Below are 19,172 nucleotides of genomic sequence, written 5' to 3' on the forward strand. Positions count from 1 at the left end.
TCCACTGGAGTACACTGAGAAAATACAGCATAAGATGTTTAAATGCTGTTTATGTTTTTTTTAAAATTCTTTATTCAAGTAGTAGTTTTCTTTTTGTTACATTCCCTATTTGTTTGTAGGCACATGTGCAGAAGAGCAGCACATCGATGCGATGAAGGAAACTTTTTTATTGTCATTTTCTGTATGTTTTTATAAGTGCATGTCTGAATTAAAGGAATACTAGCCAGCAGCTGGTTAGCTTAGCTTAGCCTAAAAAGGGAACCAGCTAGCTTGCATCTGTCCAAAGATTATAAAGTTTGCCAACGAGCACATCTAAATCTCACTAATTAACTTGTTATATCTCAGCTAATTTAATCTTTATGAAAACTGAAGTATAAAAACATTTCACAGGGGTTAGCCCATGTGCCAGGCTGGCTGTTTGCCCATTCTTTTTCGCTAAGCTAAGCTAACTGTCTGCTGGCTCCAGTTATTTTGGTATCAAAATTCTCATCTAACTAAAAAAAGTAAATAATCTTGTTTCCAAATATGTCAAACTACTCTTGTAAGTAATTATCTCATTAGAGAAGGAGCCAACAAGTCAATATTTTCCAAATACTAAATTAAGTTTTTATCAGAAAACACACGACTCTACAGCTTCATAAACTCTAAATGAGGCTGTGGCTGTCATGGATACACCTGAACATGAAGAGTGTCTGAGCACACAGGGTGACAGTGTGGGTGTGGACGAGCAGCCAGGAAAATATGCTGAAGAGCTGGAGGAGGAGGCGAGTTGTAAAAAGTTGATGTTGTGATACACACACGCACGCGCGCACACACACACACACTTACATATACGCTTACTCTGCAGGTTGCTCATTAAGTGTGCTACAGGGAGTTGGTATGTGAAGCTGCCTCGCGCTGCAGTGCTGTGCTGCAGAATGTGGAGGAAAGATGGGACAGTCATTGCCAGAGGAATGTTATACACCAGGTGAAGCAGATGACTGCGCTATTATAGTCTCGCTGTCAGAAAAGACTATATTGGGAGAGGCGCATAACTTTTAAGTTCTATCCTCCTGAGGCTTTGGCAACTATTGCATAAGCTGGAGCTGCACAGCAAAGTTGGTCACCTCTTCATAGCAAGAACAAAGTTTTGATTCTTGACCGTGGATCTGTCCGTGTCGCATGTTTGTCTCATGTCTCTACAGGCTTTCTCCCACATTGAGTACATGTCGAGTGAACTGGTGAATAAATGCACTCTATTCGACTGGTCAGGGGAGTATTTTCCTTTCCTTTTTCCTTCACATTGATTGGGAATTCAATCATGACAGACTAAACTGACAAAGTGCTCTGTAATTTAGCCTAAGTGTCAGGGTCTGGTGGTTGCAGGAATGATGTATTTCTGTAAAGGACATCAGTATTGTAGTGCAGCTTTGGACGCATTTTGAACCAGACTGAGTCTGAGGGAGTAGTAACTGAGCCTGACCCAAACTGTGACAGTTGTTCTGTTTTCTTTTTTCACCCGAACCCAACTCAAGCCTGATGCAGCTAAAGGTTAAAGGTCAAAGGTTCGTTTATTAGTCATTTTACAACACCAGGTTTGTAGAACGTGATTGAATTTAAGTCCCTGAATGAATGTTGGAATACTGGAAATGACAAATGGCCTCTGTGTGGCATTCAAACCACATCCTGTCATGCCCTTTGGTCTGGTAACTCATCAGTATCATCGGAGAAAAGTGTATATTAGTAGTGTAATAGTGTAATAGTATTGTAAAGCTGCAACAATTCATCGTTTTGCAGATCGACAAAAAATGAATTGGCAGCTATTTTGATAATTGAGTTGCTCATCATTGATTTGCTCATCTTTTATTTATTAATTTCTTAAAATGAATTCCATTTTAAGAGATGCAATGCTGCTATCTGTGTTAGAAATAATTATGGTAATAATATGGAAATTGTGTTATTCCAAATCCATGTCTTAGTTTCATGACGGGGAATTTGTTCCACAACACAAGAGTGACCAGCTGCGAAAGTTTTCTCCGGTCGATTTTGTGCACAAGATGTATTCTGGGTCCCGCAAACATAATATTGTGCCACGAAATGAAGCATGAAACACTCACACCGTCTTAAACGCCTGAATTCCTAAACGTCCTTGAACAACTCACCGACTCGTGCGTCTGAGTTAAGAAGACAAACACTTGAAAATTAAACTCAACCTCCCAGAAAAAAACACTCTTTCAGCAAAACCGCGGAGGATGTTGCTGTCGTGTAATTTTTCCCACCTTGCTGTCGAGTGCATGTAAACACACACGTCTTGTTTTGACAGTTTGTTTTAGTGAAAGCCTCTCGCAGGGTACCCAGAGCTGCTGCCGGTGCCTCCGAGGTCATGGATTATTCATGGGATATGGATGGGGATGACGCAGTCCCGTTGTGTGGCTCGTATCCCAGCGAGCATGACGGGGGCCGGTTGCATCAGGTCAACGGGGAAAGAAAGTTGTCACGCGTCCAAGGTTCTTAATCTTGAATGATGACTGCTGATGGATTTAAGTGACCACTAATACGACAGTGAAATGATCCATAAGCCTCTTGTGGTGCTTTTATTTGTTCAAACATTGACTGGAGAGAAAACAAGTGTCATTCACAGACATTTAAATTTACCACGCGGCCGACTTTAATGATTGGTCAGCAGAGCGAGCACCTTCTTTCAATTTCTAGTCTATTTTAGACAAACCAGCTATCTCTGCCTCTCTAACACTGACAGACTGTCCGCTCTTATTTTGACAGTGCAGGTTACACTTGGCAGCATGAATTGTTGAGTTGCACTCCAGAAATATAAAAGGTGGCTTATTTTCTTGTGGGTTGAAGTGATGAAATAATCCTGTAATGTCTGTAGTGGGTGTTCGTGTATTGAGCTGTTTCGGCTGTGATTAAACCAACAATTACCCGCGAACACAGTCAGTGTTCACAAAGAGAGTCATAACAGCTGACAAACCCTTCATCAAGTCTGATTAGTGGATTGGTAAAACAGATAAAAAAAATACACTTGCATGCACAGAGGAGCTTTGTTGTGTATTTTTCCAATGTTACAGCTAGTTACATGTGATGAACACATACTGTACCCATACACCAGGCTAACATGGACAAATATACACTCAATTGCAGCTTGTGGCATCATGTGTATGGGAGATTTGTCGCTATCTGCACCCGTGTGGGAGTCAGCAGCGACAAGGATCTTATTACATATGGTGTTCATTTTTGGGACCATGAAAGCAAAAGCAGCTACTTCTTCTTCTTCTATGTGGGCTCTTCGATTTTGGTTGTTCTTAATAAAAGATATAATACGTAGGAGTGCCGTTTGGGACTGAGCAAAAAAAGGACAAACTGGTGCCCTTAGGTGGGCGAGTTACAAGCACAGACACCACCGGAGATACTTCCTTTACAAGTAAATAACCCAGAACAGTTACAGCTATCTGTCTGCCTTTATTATAGTGACCATCTGACCATCTAATCCTTTGTATGAAGTTTCCAAAGAAAGATAATCCATTGTTGTATTATACTGCAGGTGCTTTTGATATTCAGTGTATTGTGTTCTTTGCTTTCTGTTTGGTAAACAAAGCTCAGAATCTGAACCTTACATCACTTCAAATAGCCTTTTTTCATCAAAAGAGGCTTTTTGTATTTACACTCTGATCATAACGCTGTCTCCAGAACAGCACCAACCTGATATTTTCCATTCACGAAAGACACATAAATTAGACCAGTCAATCAACAGCTCCAGACTAAAACTACATATCCATGACGCATCACTTTCTAACAAAAGACAGTGATTCGGTAATCATCATCATCATTTTGTAATTTGGCTGAATGAATAAAGAAGCTGAAGTATTTAAAATGGATTTTCCTCTACCTTCCTCCACTCTCTCTGTTTCAGATATGAAATTATCTTAGATGTAGAAAGTAGGACCTACCACCACAGGCCTGAGGTCACGCTTCGCCTTTTTCTGTATTTTTATTAAAATCTAAATGTTTCTCAAAGTCCAACTGTAATTGAAACCTATCATAATTGTCATTTCCCACAAGGAGAAAGAGGAGATGACTGGCTGCTCTATGTGATACAATGTAGTTCAAACTTGTCGGGTGCTCCAGGAAAACGGGAATGCAAGTACTTCAAAAAGCAGAGGCCATCCAAGTCCTCCAAATACAAGAAAATATATCAAATGAGGAAGAAAATATTAAAATCCTTGTGTAGTTGAAACGTGTTTGTTTTTTAATGACTGGCCTTTTAATGACTTAGCCACTATAATAAAGGCTTTTCAATATTTCCTTCCGCGGCTGATACATTTTCTTGTATTCGGATGCCTGGATTGCCTCGGGGGTTTTTGACCCACGAGAAGAAAGTGAAGTTTAATTCCTTTTTCTGCAGTGATTGCACCCCCTACATCAGTAGTTCGCTGTTAGGTCTGGGTACCGTACTCTTTTAAGGTTACTGACTGAATTACATCAGTACTACCGAGCCCTGATTCTGCTAAATCAATCAGGGCTAATTTTCAGTTCCTGATAGCGCAACTGGGTCAAAGAGTAACTTGGAGTATAGAGAGAAAGAGGGAGATGAAAACCAGAGGTGTAGTAACTATTTACAACCGAGTAGTATCAAGTAGAGTAGAGTATCAAGTCTGTATTGCTGTTTGTACTTAAGTATGCATTATACCATAGCTACTTAGTTACTTTTAAAATCTTAAGATTTGAAGAAACAGAATCCCCTCTGATTGAATGCCTGCTAATGATAATGCATTAAACATCAACGGTTAAAGTAACTAATACTCTGAGCAGCATTTCAGAAGAATACTTTGTAAGTATTATTTTGATACCAGCAGTTGTACTTGTAATTGAGTTATATTTTGGTAATGTAACTACTAACTAGATTTTCAGTAGTCTTTCCACCACTGATGCAGACTACATCACCCCTGCAGCTTGTTCAAGTCACAGTGAGTGCGATGGTCAGCCACCCCAAAAACTCGACGCAGACAACCCTAATTGCAATATTTGTGGTGCTAAATGCAAAGGCGTCCAGGGCGACGCATCTAACCTGAGGTAACACCTGGTCAAACACAAAAAAACTCTACTAGCTGAAGAGTTTACCGTGTTAGCCAGAAAGCCAAGTCCTCTGCAGCAGCCGCAGCTAACGTTAGCACGCCTGCAGCCAGTGCTGAAGAGGTGGAACCATCCACGACCGACAAAACTTTGAGTCATGTGATTGATTAGCTAGTTGGATAAATTGTTGTTGTTGGGGATAAGTGGGTGTTTTTCACTTGTCATTTAGATTATCTTAGCATATTTACCCATGTTAGCTAATGCTCAGCTGCCTGTATCCAAAAAAGTTTGGATTATTTCTTACTACTTTAACAGAGAGAATCAAGTACTGAACACAGATATATAAGATTATAGATATTTCAAATTTCAGATACCGCACTGGTTTAAATGCGGAAGGTACCCAACATTATTCCCGTGTTAATGTCATTGTATGTGTGTCTGGTGGAGAGGTGTCACGGTGATCCTTCTGGGAAACTGGAAGCTGAATGCCAAGGTCAGCTTTAATATACCCCGCTTCTGCCAGGTCAGAGGAGACTGGATGGACTCCATGCTTCCCCCCCCGTCCTGAAAAACAAGACAAGGCCTTCTTCCAGTATCTCGCCCTGCTTCTTTAAAACCCGGTCATGTCACCCTCTGAAATACCCTTGAGACAGAGCAGTCTTACATTGTGACAGGATGAATTGGAGGCTTGGAGTAGCAGTGCATCTGAGAGGAGCTGCTCTCTTCATTGCCAAACCACCTCCTCTGCACTAAATCTCTCCTTTGCAGTCATGTGTTTAAAAAGACTCTCTAATTCAGTGTCACTTTTGTTTTTTTTTAACGATTCCTCCTCAACATTGATCAGGACCAATGCCTTTCGAGGTTGTGTTTGTGTAAGCTTCCTTTGGTTAATTTTGTTGGCCTTGTTGATGCGTTCAGCCTGGTGGCACACTACTCTCCTTTATCCTCTTTAAGGCTTTTATTCAAAGCCAACTCTCAACCTCTTACTTGCTTAGACCCCGGTAGGTCATGTTATTTCCTTTTGATTACCTTTTCTGTTGTCTTGTTTTCTGTTTAAACATATTTCAAAGCAGGTTTTAATCTGTTGTCTTCCCGTTTCCTGAACATGCAGCATTTCAGACAGGGAGGTGGTTTTGTTTTCCATTGTTCTATACTTCTGTTGTCCGTCTAGTCTAGTTGTTCTGGTCGCATTATTATAAGGCTTTCTTTCTTTTTAAGCAATTCTCTGAGTCGTGAACAATGTTCTGTTTTTACGTCTTTTCCACTAACACATCCTGCTATGACACTAAATTACTTATCTCTTATACAATATCTTGTCAATTGAATTTTATTGTACTGCATGTCTGTTTTCTGCTGTTCATAATTGCTTTTAGTCACACTCAGTATCAAGTTTATTCAATGTATTTTTCCGGTCCAAGAAAATGACTGTGCCTCACAGTCCTGCCGTTGGCGAGAAGACTGTGAAATAGCAATAGTTTTCCTGATGGGCCTGCAATTTGTCCAACATGATGCAATCACTTAAAATTGTGAACTTCAAATCCTTAATAAATAGAACAAATTCTCTGTTGACTTGTCCTTGGCTTTTTGTACTGAGTGTAAACTCCTGTGAAACACTTTATGCAGTGAAGACGAATGAGTCACATTGAGACAAAAGGGTTGTGTCTTCTTTGATGGTCGTTAATTGTTTCTTTTTAATTGTTTTCTGTGAGTCTATAAAGCGCAGACTGATGTCAGTTTTACCTTGACAGAAATGTCATCTGTTCTTTTGTGCCCCCGCCTTTCATGAAACATGTTTGTACAGTACACACCGCTGGGATGTTTGGACTTCTATCAAGCTTAGTCCTGAGTCCTTCACTTGCATTATGCTGAAGTTCACTACTAGCTTTTTATTGTTCTGAAAAAAAAAGTGTACTGCATCCACAAATAGAAATTGCATTCATCTAGAGAAGTGGAGAAACATCACACTTGTTCTGTCCAAACAGAAACTAAAACTTCTTGATGATAACATTTAAACTACTTTGTCAAGTTTATTTTAATCATTTTCTGGCATTTTTAGAAGTTTTACAAGTTTACTGTTGAAGAAAAGTAGAATTTGAATGTGCTGCCTCATGGTGCACCTGCTCGGTCAGGTTAGGTAAGGACACCTGCGTTCCCTCCACCTCTGCTTGCCTCAGCGCTGCTGCCATCACGCTCTTAGTGATTGTTCGCACACATGGAGCAGACCTTTGCGCTCTCTGCTTTACCTGGTGTGTGTGTTGGGGGGGAGGCGGAGGTAAGGAATGAAGGGCTCCGTGGTGGCTGTTTGTGATTGACCTGATTATGGAAAACAGCCCCTGGCGTTGCTCCCAGAGGGTGCTGGGATTGTGGCATCTTCATGAAAAATATTCCTGTTGTGCCGGCTTCTGTCACAAGACGCCTGTGGATAAAGCCCGGCTATGGCAGACTGCCAAGAGGGAGAGAGGGAGAGCGAGGGATTTTTAAAGATGGAAAGCGAGGGATGGAGGGAAGTTGGTTATAAAGACGAGGTAGAATTATGCAGCATTCATGTCATGTCAGATTTATGGGGGATATTATTGATGTTAGCATCCTTGTGGTAATTACAGTCAGACTATGTAGGATGTTTTTAAGCGGTCTCAGATTTTTCCCACTTTGCATATCACACTGTGGGAGTGAATCAACAAAGGAAAAAGAAAGAAAGGAAAACCTTTAACAAATCTGGTAATTTACAATGGTACAACCACAAATTTGGAGTACTTTTCACAACCATTGCAAATATGCAGTCTCTGTCATTGTATTGTTGTTGTTTTTTAAAATAGCAAACTAAATCTGACATAATCCAACCAAAAATGCATACATGACTTTTAACCAATACACTGAAATACAATCATTTTCTATGTATTGTGATCAAGCCCACAACAGATGCAGCCCCAAAACACCGAAGAATAATCTCTTCTATCCATAATCCCAATTTCAATCTGACCTTGGGAGAAGAAAAATGCAAACGTTACCCTTCAGTGTGCAGAGGAAACAAGTAACGAGCTGCAGAGAGGGGCGCCGAGCCAAAGGAAGGAGGGCCGCCAGGAAGAGTTGGAAAGCAGCATTAATCTGCTCTGCCATCTCTTAGACAAGAGAAAGTGTGGTCCAAGAAGATGTACTGACCACACAAGTTAACACTCCCAGACTCTTACTTTTGATTAATAATAACAGGCTGTTGCAACGTGTGGGTCTTTTGTTTTTGCTGTAAATGGAGGTCCTAGACAAGCTGACAGAGGTGTGGTTCCACTTTTAAAAAAAGATTAATAAATAAATAAAGTGTACCTGATGGTTTGATCTAATTATGAGGGTATCACACTGTTCAAGCTTGAGTTTAAGACAGGGAGCTGGACGCTGATTTCATGTTGTTCTGGTAACAGTGGAGAAGTTCCTCATTTGCACGCTTAATAATCGTGTCCATCTGGGGTCCGTTAGTCCATCCAGTCCTTGTGAACAGTATACATATTATTTATTGAGCAAGAAATGTAGATTGTACTTTTCTTCTCAAGCTTTCTTCTTTGTTAGGGTTCTCTGTGTGTAATATTTATCAGCTTAAAGGTAGGTAAGGCGATCCCCAGTTCGTCAAATACACGCTTTGTGTTTGAATTTCAGGCCACATACCGACAACCTGGGAATGATGGGAAGACCGAAAATCCAGTTAAAAAAAATGTCAAGCATTCAGCACTATAGTGAATGTAGAGCCTGTTGAATTTGACATTTGAAACCTTCAAACTGTAAAATCATCTATTTTGTAGTTGTGTTGGCCGGTCGTATGACAGTAAGTATCACTTTAACACCCGTGGATTTAATCTTCAACAGAAACAACAATGGCAGTGTGTCTCTACACTCTTTCTGAATATCACAATATGAAAAGTACAAACAAAATCGAGTGACTATAAAGAATCCAAAATAATCTCTCCCACTGTTGCATAAACCTGCTCATCTGGCAAACACCCCAAGGAGGCATTAAAGAAAAAGTAGTGAGGGTTTGTATTTGCTTTTCCCTTGGGGAAAGACATTTTTTTTTTTTTTCGCATGTATTTGGACTGACGCTTGTCGGGTGATACTCTGGAAGGGGAATTTCCCATGTCGGCGGGGAATCAATTATTCATTCAGTGGCATGGAGGGTTGAGCACCACCCTGACAGCTGCAGCAGTGGCTCTGAGATTAAGCACAAATACGGCTGGATGTGGGTCTCATGTATATTCTGTATCACCAGGCAAGCCGAGCTCCTTTTGTCTTTCTGCCAAACAACCACAGGCCAGCCATTGGCAGCAACTGTACTCTGCCAATTAGACTTGCAGTGATTACAAATGAATAAAGTGTTCATCGGAAGTACGGCGTGCCTGAGCTGAAGTGTAATGAGATTTAAGTGATGCATTAAGTTATTACTCACAGCACCTATGACATTACAATTGGATCAGGGTAGCAAAGGACAGCATGTCAATGCAGTACTATGAAACAAAAGCCATCTGAGTATTTTGTGGGAGGTGGTGGTTTGAATCCAAGCCATAACTTCACTTAACTTTGCTTTACTTAGGTAACGTAGGTACGATAGGAATGGAAGTCAGATAAGTAACATAGTGATATTAACCAAAACCATATAATCCGAAACCTAACCGAGTATTTTCCTGACTCAGCGTAACCGAGTAGTTCAGTGCCTAAACCTAACCAAACTGCAATCGTACGACGAAGGTCCCGGACATATGTCACTGTTAGGCTGCAATGGTGATGTTGTTCTGGGAGCGGTGATGCGCGTCGTTTTGGGAGACACTGACAATCGATCTATTCAGGCTTTTAAGTGCGAGGATGTGTTTGAAAAAAAAAGAAAAGAAAAATATGACCTAATAAAAGCATTCTGACAGTTTGTGATGAATTTGAATGATTCAAATGATTCTATAAAACTCTAAAATATAACCGTTTTCCTATTTGTGCAGATGATCTCTTTCCCATTAAAAATGCATTTCTCTGAACAACATTCATCAACAGATTGCCTGTGTCACCAGTATTATATTTTTCGGCAAAAGCAGCTTTTATTCAGCATCAGTAGGACAGTTAAATTTCTCACTCCCACATAGAGTTTTTGTTTGTTTTCCTATTCTCTCCTCATGAATTTTTCATCAGCGACTTGATGAGACATTTCATGTGTTTGCTTTATACGGCACAGTAAGCAGTCTTTGGGTCGGGGACATTTTCTACTGTCACACTGCTACAGTGGCTTTTTGAATACAGGTGACAGGGTCTCTAAATAACTTATGCTCGGTTTACCCCTGCTATGTCTGTGTCGACCTGTCAGTAATCACAGCAGTTTGAATAAATTGGAAAAAAATAAACTTACTGCTGGACAGTTTTCACATTAAGAGAGTTCTCTACCAAATTTAGCATTTTGCTCGTATAACATTGTCAAAAGAAGGATAAAAATCAATGCAGCGAACCCAGAGATATCATTAATTTCATCACACATTCTTCTACGGCGTCAAAATCTTGCATTTACATTACCCACAATGCAGTTCAGAGATTCAGGTGTGTTACGCTAATAGCAGCTAATATAGCCTTCAGCTGTTAGCCTCAAGCTAGGATGAGGAGTGGGCTACAGAAGTCAGCTAAGCTAACTTTTTTTTCGAACTCAACCCAGATTTTTTAGTTTATGTTTTGAGTCTTCAAGCCTAAATGACACTGACTCACATGACATCAGTTCAGATAAAAAAAAAAACGCATTCTTCATAAGATGGATCAATTAGGCCAATATTTTTAGCAGTGCTAGCAACGTTTCTCTCTGGATCAACTATTGGATGTGCTGACAGGACATTTTTTACAGATATGAATGGGTCCGTAGGGATGATTCACAGTGACTTTGTTGATCCTCTGGACTTTTCCTCTAGTGCCATTATAAGGTTTACATGTTGCTTTTTTATTAACTATTGTATAGATTACAGCATAATTTGGTACGCCCATTCATGGACCCCAGAAGAGGAATTGCATTAACTTTAACCCATGATTTTCTGTCACAAGCTATTATCAGGTCACATTTTCCACACCTGGTACACCACCTTCCTTGTTCTGCAGGTCTCTTTGTCTCTCCAAGCCTCTGCCTTCTGTTCCAGTCTCCTCATCTTTAAGCTTTCGGGCAGGTGGTTGGTCCCACCCATTGAACCACGCCATTGGTCCATCGTGCCATTCTCAGAAACCCAATTGGTGGTCGCCAGTGCCTGTAACAAAATCAAGCAGGTCTCCAGGTGCAGGTTGTCAGGCAATCAAGTGAGTTAAGGGGAGTGCAGACATCAAGCAGTGAGAAGTGCAGACAAACCAATTTGTAACAATAAAATCATGCAATAAAACAACAAACACATGCAAATAAAAACACAGCATGCAGAAATATAAAATACTTAAAAACAGTCACTTCTGCCCTTTGACAGTTGTATGAAATAAGCTGGATATTTACCTGTGATTTAGACAGCAGTCACCACCTTGTCACTTCATTAAAATACTTCTGTGTGCACCGCATCCATGTCATTTCAAGGACACAACGAATGTTCACAGTATCCAGACAAAGAGTGAAATAAGAGCAGACAGGTGTGGTTGACAAAAAACACACACCATGTCTGATTAGGCTAATTTGAACTGGAGTGCATACAGACACAAACCAATTACGGTGTAGGACAATATGCTGCCTATTATCTGGCTACGCCAAAAATATACCTGACAAGAGCCGGGGCAAGATTTAGGTCAACAGAATACAGACCTGGTTCAGCCTAATGTACTCTGTAGGTCAAAGTGTGGGTGGATGTGGTGGAGGTAGTCGATTTCTTCCTGGGCCTCCAGTGACCCCTCAGGAAGACATCCTACTGTGCATGTGTGCGTCTGTCTGTATATGTCTGTGTGGATATGTAGGTGTGCTGCTGAGTGTCTGGAAGAATTAGCAATGAAATCCAACCCCGCATGTGCCACACTAGCTGTCTGTAATGGCTGTGCGATAGGTATGAGCTGAAGTTTGTCAAGTGTCTGGGGAAAACCCTATTGATGTAAAGTCGTTCCCTTACCTCAGAGGTAGAGAATGGAAACCAATTTGCGGGACACTCGAACCGACTGCGGTAGGACCAAACGACCTCGCTAACAATAAAGAGAGGACCTTCAGACCCTGCAACCTCTAATGCGAGCAGTGTCAGCGATGATTCATTTGCAGAGAAACGGCATAGACTGAGATGTATGACCTTAATGGCAACCTTTTGTTGACAGAGAAAGCCTAGTGTTTACAATGAAAATCCATGTACTTAGAGTTCACTGGTGTCACTTTATTCCTTTGCAGACGGGATCTGTGTTTGGTTTAGTTGTCTATAGTCCTCCTCTAGAAGTTCTCTTGACCTTCACTACTTTTAGATTGAATCTTTACTAAGGGAAGATGCTGTTTTCACCTCCTCCATCCTGTCTCAACGCAGGACTGGAAGTATTTTAGTAACATGTACAATTTCCATCTAATTCAATCACACAAGTTCAATTTTAAAGGTCACATTTAATGCATAGTTTTTCAACCATGTTGAGTCTATGTGTGTGAATTGATTAACTAATTGTGTTACTGGTGACAGAATAACCCATTTGAAATGCATTTCTTTTAAGTATTTAAGAAATGCATTAAGTTTGAGTCTGCATTAATTTATTGTAATCAGACTTAGTTAATAAATATGTTCACATTGACTGAACATGATGGAAAACATTACATTTTATAGTGAACTTGTGTATAAAATTTAGCTGGAAAACGTCTTGAGTATATGTTTATTCTAGTGACAACACACAGGGTTTTTGTGCTCATGATAAACTGATTGACTGAAAATTCACTGGCTTACATTAAGCTATAGAAATTTTGTACTAATTATTCAAATGGGATTAAATATGATTTCACATATTTAACATATTATTGTGTGGCCATTTGTGTATGAAATACATGGTGAGAAGAAACCACTATGTTTTAGTATTTTAGAATATATTAAACGGTCTCACATATTTTGCTGTCTTTTCCCAAGTGTCAAAGCTAAACTCACGTATTCATGAATTCACAAGAATTCACTGTAAATATGTTGTAGTTCTTCACCCATTTGAAATGGGTAGATGAAAAAATCAATGGTTGAAGCCAATTATGCGGCAGGTCATGTCCAGTTTTACGTTGATTGGCTTAAAGCTTGGAGTTAATGTTCAGTATAGCTGTTTTACAGTAATCAAGTGTTGTTGGGTGTACTGATGCTTCCAAGAGTGCATAGTGGTCGACAAATCCAGACAGTGCAGCAGGGGAAAAAAAATTCCACATTATTTTTACTGCCTGTTGGCCGTAGGGGAGATTTTAAAGGGATTATGAGATTTATTTAGGCCTCTCTGGAACCTCTCAACAGTTGATTTGAAGATTGTACACAAGAAAAATGTACTGCTGTATGCATTGTGTTGATTGGACAGTAAATCAGTGTTTTGTTTCCCAGCTTTTTGTTATGTCATGGCCATGTCTATTAGCCTCTCTGTTTGAAATGAATCTTAAACCTGCGGAGCGACTGAAAATCTTGAGGTGGCCACCAAAATGTGGGAGGGTGATTGGGGCATTGATGGATGGTCCGAAGCGGCTGGCCGGCTGGGCGTTTCTTAATTTCATTTTATTTTCATTACTTATTCACTGTAAATAAATATTAGCTAATGTTTAATATCAGATAAAAGCATATTATGCATGTAGCAATCATTACTGAGAAGCATGTTATGCATTTGCAACTTGCCAACAAATTGGCTATTTACACATCCATCTCTACCAAGACCTGAGGAGAAAATGTGGCTTGTTAGCTGCTACATGGTAAACTCTGTTCACCAGCTACTCACTAACATTGCCTGTCTGCTATTTGGTGCTGGGTGGGAAGCGCACAGCAGGCCTTTATTTTTATAACGACACTGTTAAGAGCGGTGAGAACCAAAACAGTGAAGTTGTGGGCCGTAAAACCAAAACAAGTCCTAAAGTGCTAAAAAACTTTGCAGACCTGAGTGAAACTGTAGGGTCATCATTACCAGTGACCCCTTTCAAATGCAAGTAATCACCTGATTCATTATTTCTATAAAAATATTGATTGTAGCAGCTACAGTATATGTAATGTTCTGATTAGCAAACTTACTAAGCATACTATATTTAATTGTCGCCTCACGTGTCTGTTCGACACCACATGTCATTAGATCTGTATGTCGTAAAGAGTGTGCAACATGTCAGATGTGCTAAATAAATGTGTTTACACCTGCTTATGATTCAAGTATCACAATTTATTACAAAAACTAGAACTTTTTTTAATCTGTCAGTGTTGCCATGCTTTAAGCATATAACAATACAGTATAAAATCTCAACCCAAAAGTAGGATAGTAAAAGCAAAGATCATAGATGCTGACGCAGCATTTACAGAAGTTAAGACATGCTGTTACTGTACAGAGAACATTCCCACTGAAGTACAAACATCTGCAAAATGCGTCATTGCCATCGATGAATTGCATTTTACAATAAACAATCTGATCCCACCTCATCCAGAGTGTTACAAGAAACACCTCTTTTGAAATTAATTTACAAGAAAAATAAACCAAAAAAAGAAAAAAAAACACTCTGCAAATCATAATGAATGTGCTGAGATTTCTTTTTTCAACAGCCCAAGGCACTCAGGCTCGAATGTTGGCAATAAATACGTCATTCTTTACACAAAATCACGTCAAGCAGGTGGTGGCAGAGAAAGAATAGTGAGAGAGAAACAATGACGTCTATTTCATAACCTCTTGGAGAAAACATTCCTTTTTAAAGAAGTCCACCTTGTCCTTTTTCACAGTGAAAAATCCCTGGCAGTCGAGACAGAAAAGACATTTGAAGAAGTTCAGTCAATTTCGTTGGATTGCGGTGACATCTGTTCACTAAAAACTACATGACCTTCTACTGTACTGTTGATCCTGGCCTGTCACTTTTGAAGAACATCCTCTGCTGTCCGGAGCAGCAGCATCTATTCGATCGCCACAGGACGCCAAAGTGTCCATTTCCAGTGACCTGTCCCCCCACATGAGAATCTGTTAAAAATCTATCAAGTGTCCACAAATGATGTTTTCAAATATCTATAACAAATCCAGATGCTATTCACTGAAATAATCGCCTCCTGATCGTTCAAATTGGTTTACCGATGCTGGGACAAACGGAGTGGCTTCAACATTGATCTCTTCCCCTGCGGTACAGTTCAGTTGAGCTGGCGACAGGCTTCGAATGTCCACTTCGAGGCACCTCCGTAAATATCAAGGCTCGTCTCCATCCACGCAAACACGTTGCCCACTTGGGCTTTGCTGCTGCACGTCGCTAGATTGTAAATCTCCCCCACTGAAAGTTTACGATCCCAGATGTGGAAGTTTGCCAGGTCTCCGACGAAAGCTTGTGTGGCGTCGAACCCTCCTCCGAGCGTGTCCTGTGGTGAAGACAAATAGATTTAATCAAGGGTGATGTGATTTTTTTGGCCTGGGGCTGCTTCATGGAGGAGCAAAATTGCCTCTGTGGGTTATCAGATTGTTTTTTTGTGTTTTTTTTGACTTATTAAATTGAGTGAGGGGCATGGATCTTGATGAGATCCGGTTAAAGATCGAATCACCTCATTAAATCTATTACATTAATTAGAGTGAGGATGGATTTGAAAACTGAAAACTGAAAACTGATCTTTTCTATGTCACAGTGAGATGGAAAGTTTACTTTTCCACCTTGCTGGCTAATGTTTAGTGATTTTTAAAGCAACACTATGTAACTTTTGAAGTAGTCATGGAGAAAAATAGTTGATTGTTGAGTCTCATTGCCAGATTGTTAAACACCAACACTTTTGGTGAATGGTTCGGGTCCAACGCCAAAGGCCCAATTTTGGTATTCGATTTTGATGGCGTACCCCGCCACTACAATCAACTATCTCTCTGCAAAAGTGTTGCTTTAAAGATCCCTCTGCCTCAACATCCTGTCATGTCTCTCTGAATGTGGTTTATTCTTTGCCTTCATGGATCTTTAAACCATCTGAAGCAGTCAGTGTTGGTGTTTACCTGCTCTTGCCCGAGGATCAGCAGGCCCTGTGGCTTGATGGGGTGATAGGGAGCCAGATTCTCTCCACTCCCTCTCTTGACTCCATCTTGGAAGGCTTCCCAAACACCATCCCGAGTCGTCCAGGTTACGCAGATATGATGCCACTTCCCGTCGTTGATGAGGAAAGGCAGCTTTGCAACCTAGAAGAAGAAAGAAAACGTGAGTGTTTGCTGCAGTTCACCTCCAAAACACTTGACATTTCCCTTCTCTGTGTGTGTGTGAGACATACCTTGTCATTTATCAGTATCTCCATGGGGTTGTTCCCCCACTCTATGAGCACCAGCTCGTTGGCTTGACCAGGAACAGCGTAGGAGAAAGGAGTGCCCACTCCAGGGGAGGCGTTGGATTTGAGCCACATGCACACGGTGAGCGCGTACATCTCCGGCAGGCTCTTCTTCACTTTTGCGTACATGTAGTTGGTTCTCAGCGGGAACGTGAGCTGGAATTTATCCAGAGGCCTGTTTTCTCTCTGACCTGTGTGGAAGAAAACGGAAAACAGTTGGCTTCAGAGGGCAGACTCATTTAATGTTTCATATGCATCACTCCCAAACGCACACATCCGGAGGATTTACGTCGGAATTATACGTTACACAACAAATCCACAACCGTGACGCTCCAGATTTGCTTTAATCTCGCGTGATAAATCTATCGCAGGAGTAGTGGCGTTGTCAATCTTGTTTTCGTCCCCTCCTCGCTACATATATCTAGTTTTCTTTCTTTTCTCTCTCTGAGGGGGCCCGAACCGAGAGCGCACCGTGCGTTTTTTTAACTTCTCAAATGCCTCAGGGAGCAGACGCAGGGATGGGTCGTTCACTGCGTGTTTGAAATGGTTTAATCTGCATGAATTAGAGCAGGAAACTGCCCCGTACAGCGGGCTGCTCCAGCTTTGAGAGGATGAGTAAAACATTAAATCGAGTGCTGAGGTCATAAAAGGCTTATGATGCCAAATTGGATGCGCAAAGAATAGTTATTTTTTTCATTTTCCTCCCTCACTGCGATCTGATATCTCCACTTGACTGATAGTAATCACTCCTCGATCCTTCCACCACACCCTCCCTGCGTGATCTCCTTTCACTTTTTTCTTTTTTTTCTTTTTCTTTTTTTTGCGCGCTACCTTTCTCCAGGTCGGTGATCCTCTGGTGGAGAGACGTGAGGGTGGACTCCACTCTCCCACGCTGCTCCGTCTCGTTGCGCAGCCCGGGCTTCCCCTCCTCGATGCTGTTCACTCGGGACAACACCTGCTTCTCCAAGTCGTCGATTTTACTTTGGAGCAGGTCTTTGAGGCTGTTCGCCTGCACCGAGTTGTTACTTCTGCTGAATTGCTGTCAGGGGGTGGGAAAAGAAGCGTTAAGATTCATGTAGAGAACGAAAATTGACTTCATATTTATGTTATTTTCTCGTGTGTGCTCACAAATGTAATTATTTAAATATGATTATTATCAAAAAAAATCAACACAAGTGGTTGTAATTTGGTCGACAGAGCTTTGCGCAGGGTCACCCAAAGTAAAACCATCCAGCAGCAGCAGCAGCCTACCTCCAGGTTTTCTAATCTCTGCTTCAGTGACTGTAAAGTCTGTGATAGTTGCGTCAAAGTGTCAGCGGGGCCCCTCGATACATCCCCCATTGTGTTTTTGGTCCCCGCTTCTTTCCTCCGGCCCCCGGGCCGCGCGTCCCCGGGCTCTGCGCCGCTCTGGCTCTCACAGCGAGCCAACTTTGAGGTCAGTTCCCTGATAGTCTCTTTTTGGTTCATGATGGTCTCTTTCTGCTGCAAGACCGTCTCCCGCAGCTGCATAACGGTGGTCTTCAGGTCCTCGCCTGGCACGCTGTTCTGCAAGGTGGCCGCGCAAATGTCCATATCCTTGGGCACGGACGTGCAAATGAACTGCGTCTGCCCGCCAAAGTCTTGACAGGAACTTTCCAAAAGCAGGCAGGAAAATAGAAAAAGTCTCCAACAGATTCCCTTCCTGGCGACCTGCATGTCTGTGCTGGGTTGTGGTTGACTTCTGGGTTGATGAGCCGCAGTGACTTCGCGCCCGTGTCCCCCTCCTTGTTGTTGTAATCCGTCTGTGGAGGTGCAGCCGTTTTTATACGGCCAGCCCGGTTCTGCGCAGAGCTGCTTCACTGCATCACGAGCAGAGGAGGGGAGGGAATCGCGCCGTCCCCGTTTAATCGGCTCCCGAAAGCAGCGTCACATTCAAGAGATGAAACCCATTTTGCTCTCAGGCTCCCACATGTTTAATCTTTCATCACGTCGACTATTTGTCATTTCTCGCCGTGTATTATTCATCTGGAAAACGCGCATTTGTAGGCAGTGAAGAGAGGGGTTGCTTGCGCGGCGGAGTGCCAGGAGAGCCAGCTGTGTTTGTTTTGTTTTGCGCGCACGGAAAAGTCACACACACGCGGCACACACACACATTCTCTCTCTCTCACACACACACACACACACACACTCACGCACACACAGTAGGTGGATGCAGATCAGAAGTTGCAGCACTTTGTGGTCGGCAGAGTCCCCGCAGATTCAGCACCAAGGACAGATCCGAGCTCATCACATCATCACAGAGCGCAGAGCAGCGGCTCCACCGTACATGCTGCTGCTCACCGTGGCTTCACTTTGTTTGAATATGTGATCATATTGTTCCACTCTTTATCTCAATGTTTTTGTTTGATAACTCTAAATGAAAAGGTGTAGATTATTTTTTAGCTAAACGCACAGGTTAGTCCATACCCCCTCAACCAAACTGTGAAAACACCCCACTACAAGTAAAAGTCGGGCATTCAAAACCTTACTTAAAGGGTTTTTTCACGCCAACATGAAAATTCAGTCATTATCTCCTCACCTTCATGCCTATTGAAAGTCAGGTGAAGTTTCGAAAGCCCACATAATATATCTGGAGCTTCACAGCCAAAACAGAGTTGCAGCGTTTTCTTAAACAACTGAATCAGATGGGGACTTGTTTTAAAATGTAAAATA

General features: G+C 41.5%; 1 protein-coding gene across 1 annotated transcript; it reads right to left on the minus strand.

Annotated features, from left to right (window-relative positions):
- Positions 1 to 15,323: 15,323 nt before the first annotated feature.
- Positions 15,324 to 18,176, minus strand: nptx1l (neuronal pentraxin 1 like). Its single transcript, XM_073495109.1, has 5 exons — positions 17,733 to 18,176; positions 17,313 to 17,520; positions 16,428 to 16,672; positions 16,159 to 16,338; positions 15,324 to 15,545 (listed from the first exon to the last, which is right to left on the minus strand). The coding sequence occupies exons 1-5, from the start codon at positions 18,174 to 18,176 to the stop codon at positions 15,324 to 15,326; spliced, it is 1,299 nt and encodes a 432-aa protein (XP_073351210.1).
- Positions 18,177 to 19,172: the final 996 nt, after the last annotated feature.

The sequence above is a fragment of the Pagrus major genome, chromosome 23, assembly GCF_040436345.1.
Source record: "Pagrus major chromosome 23, Pma_NU_1.0".
Classification (NCBI taxonomy): Eukaryota; Metazoa; Chordata; class Actinopteri; order Spariformes; family Sparidae; genus Pagrus; species Pagrus major.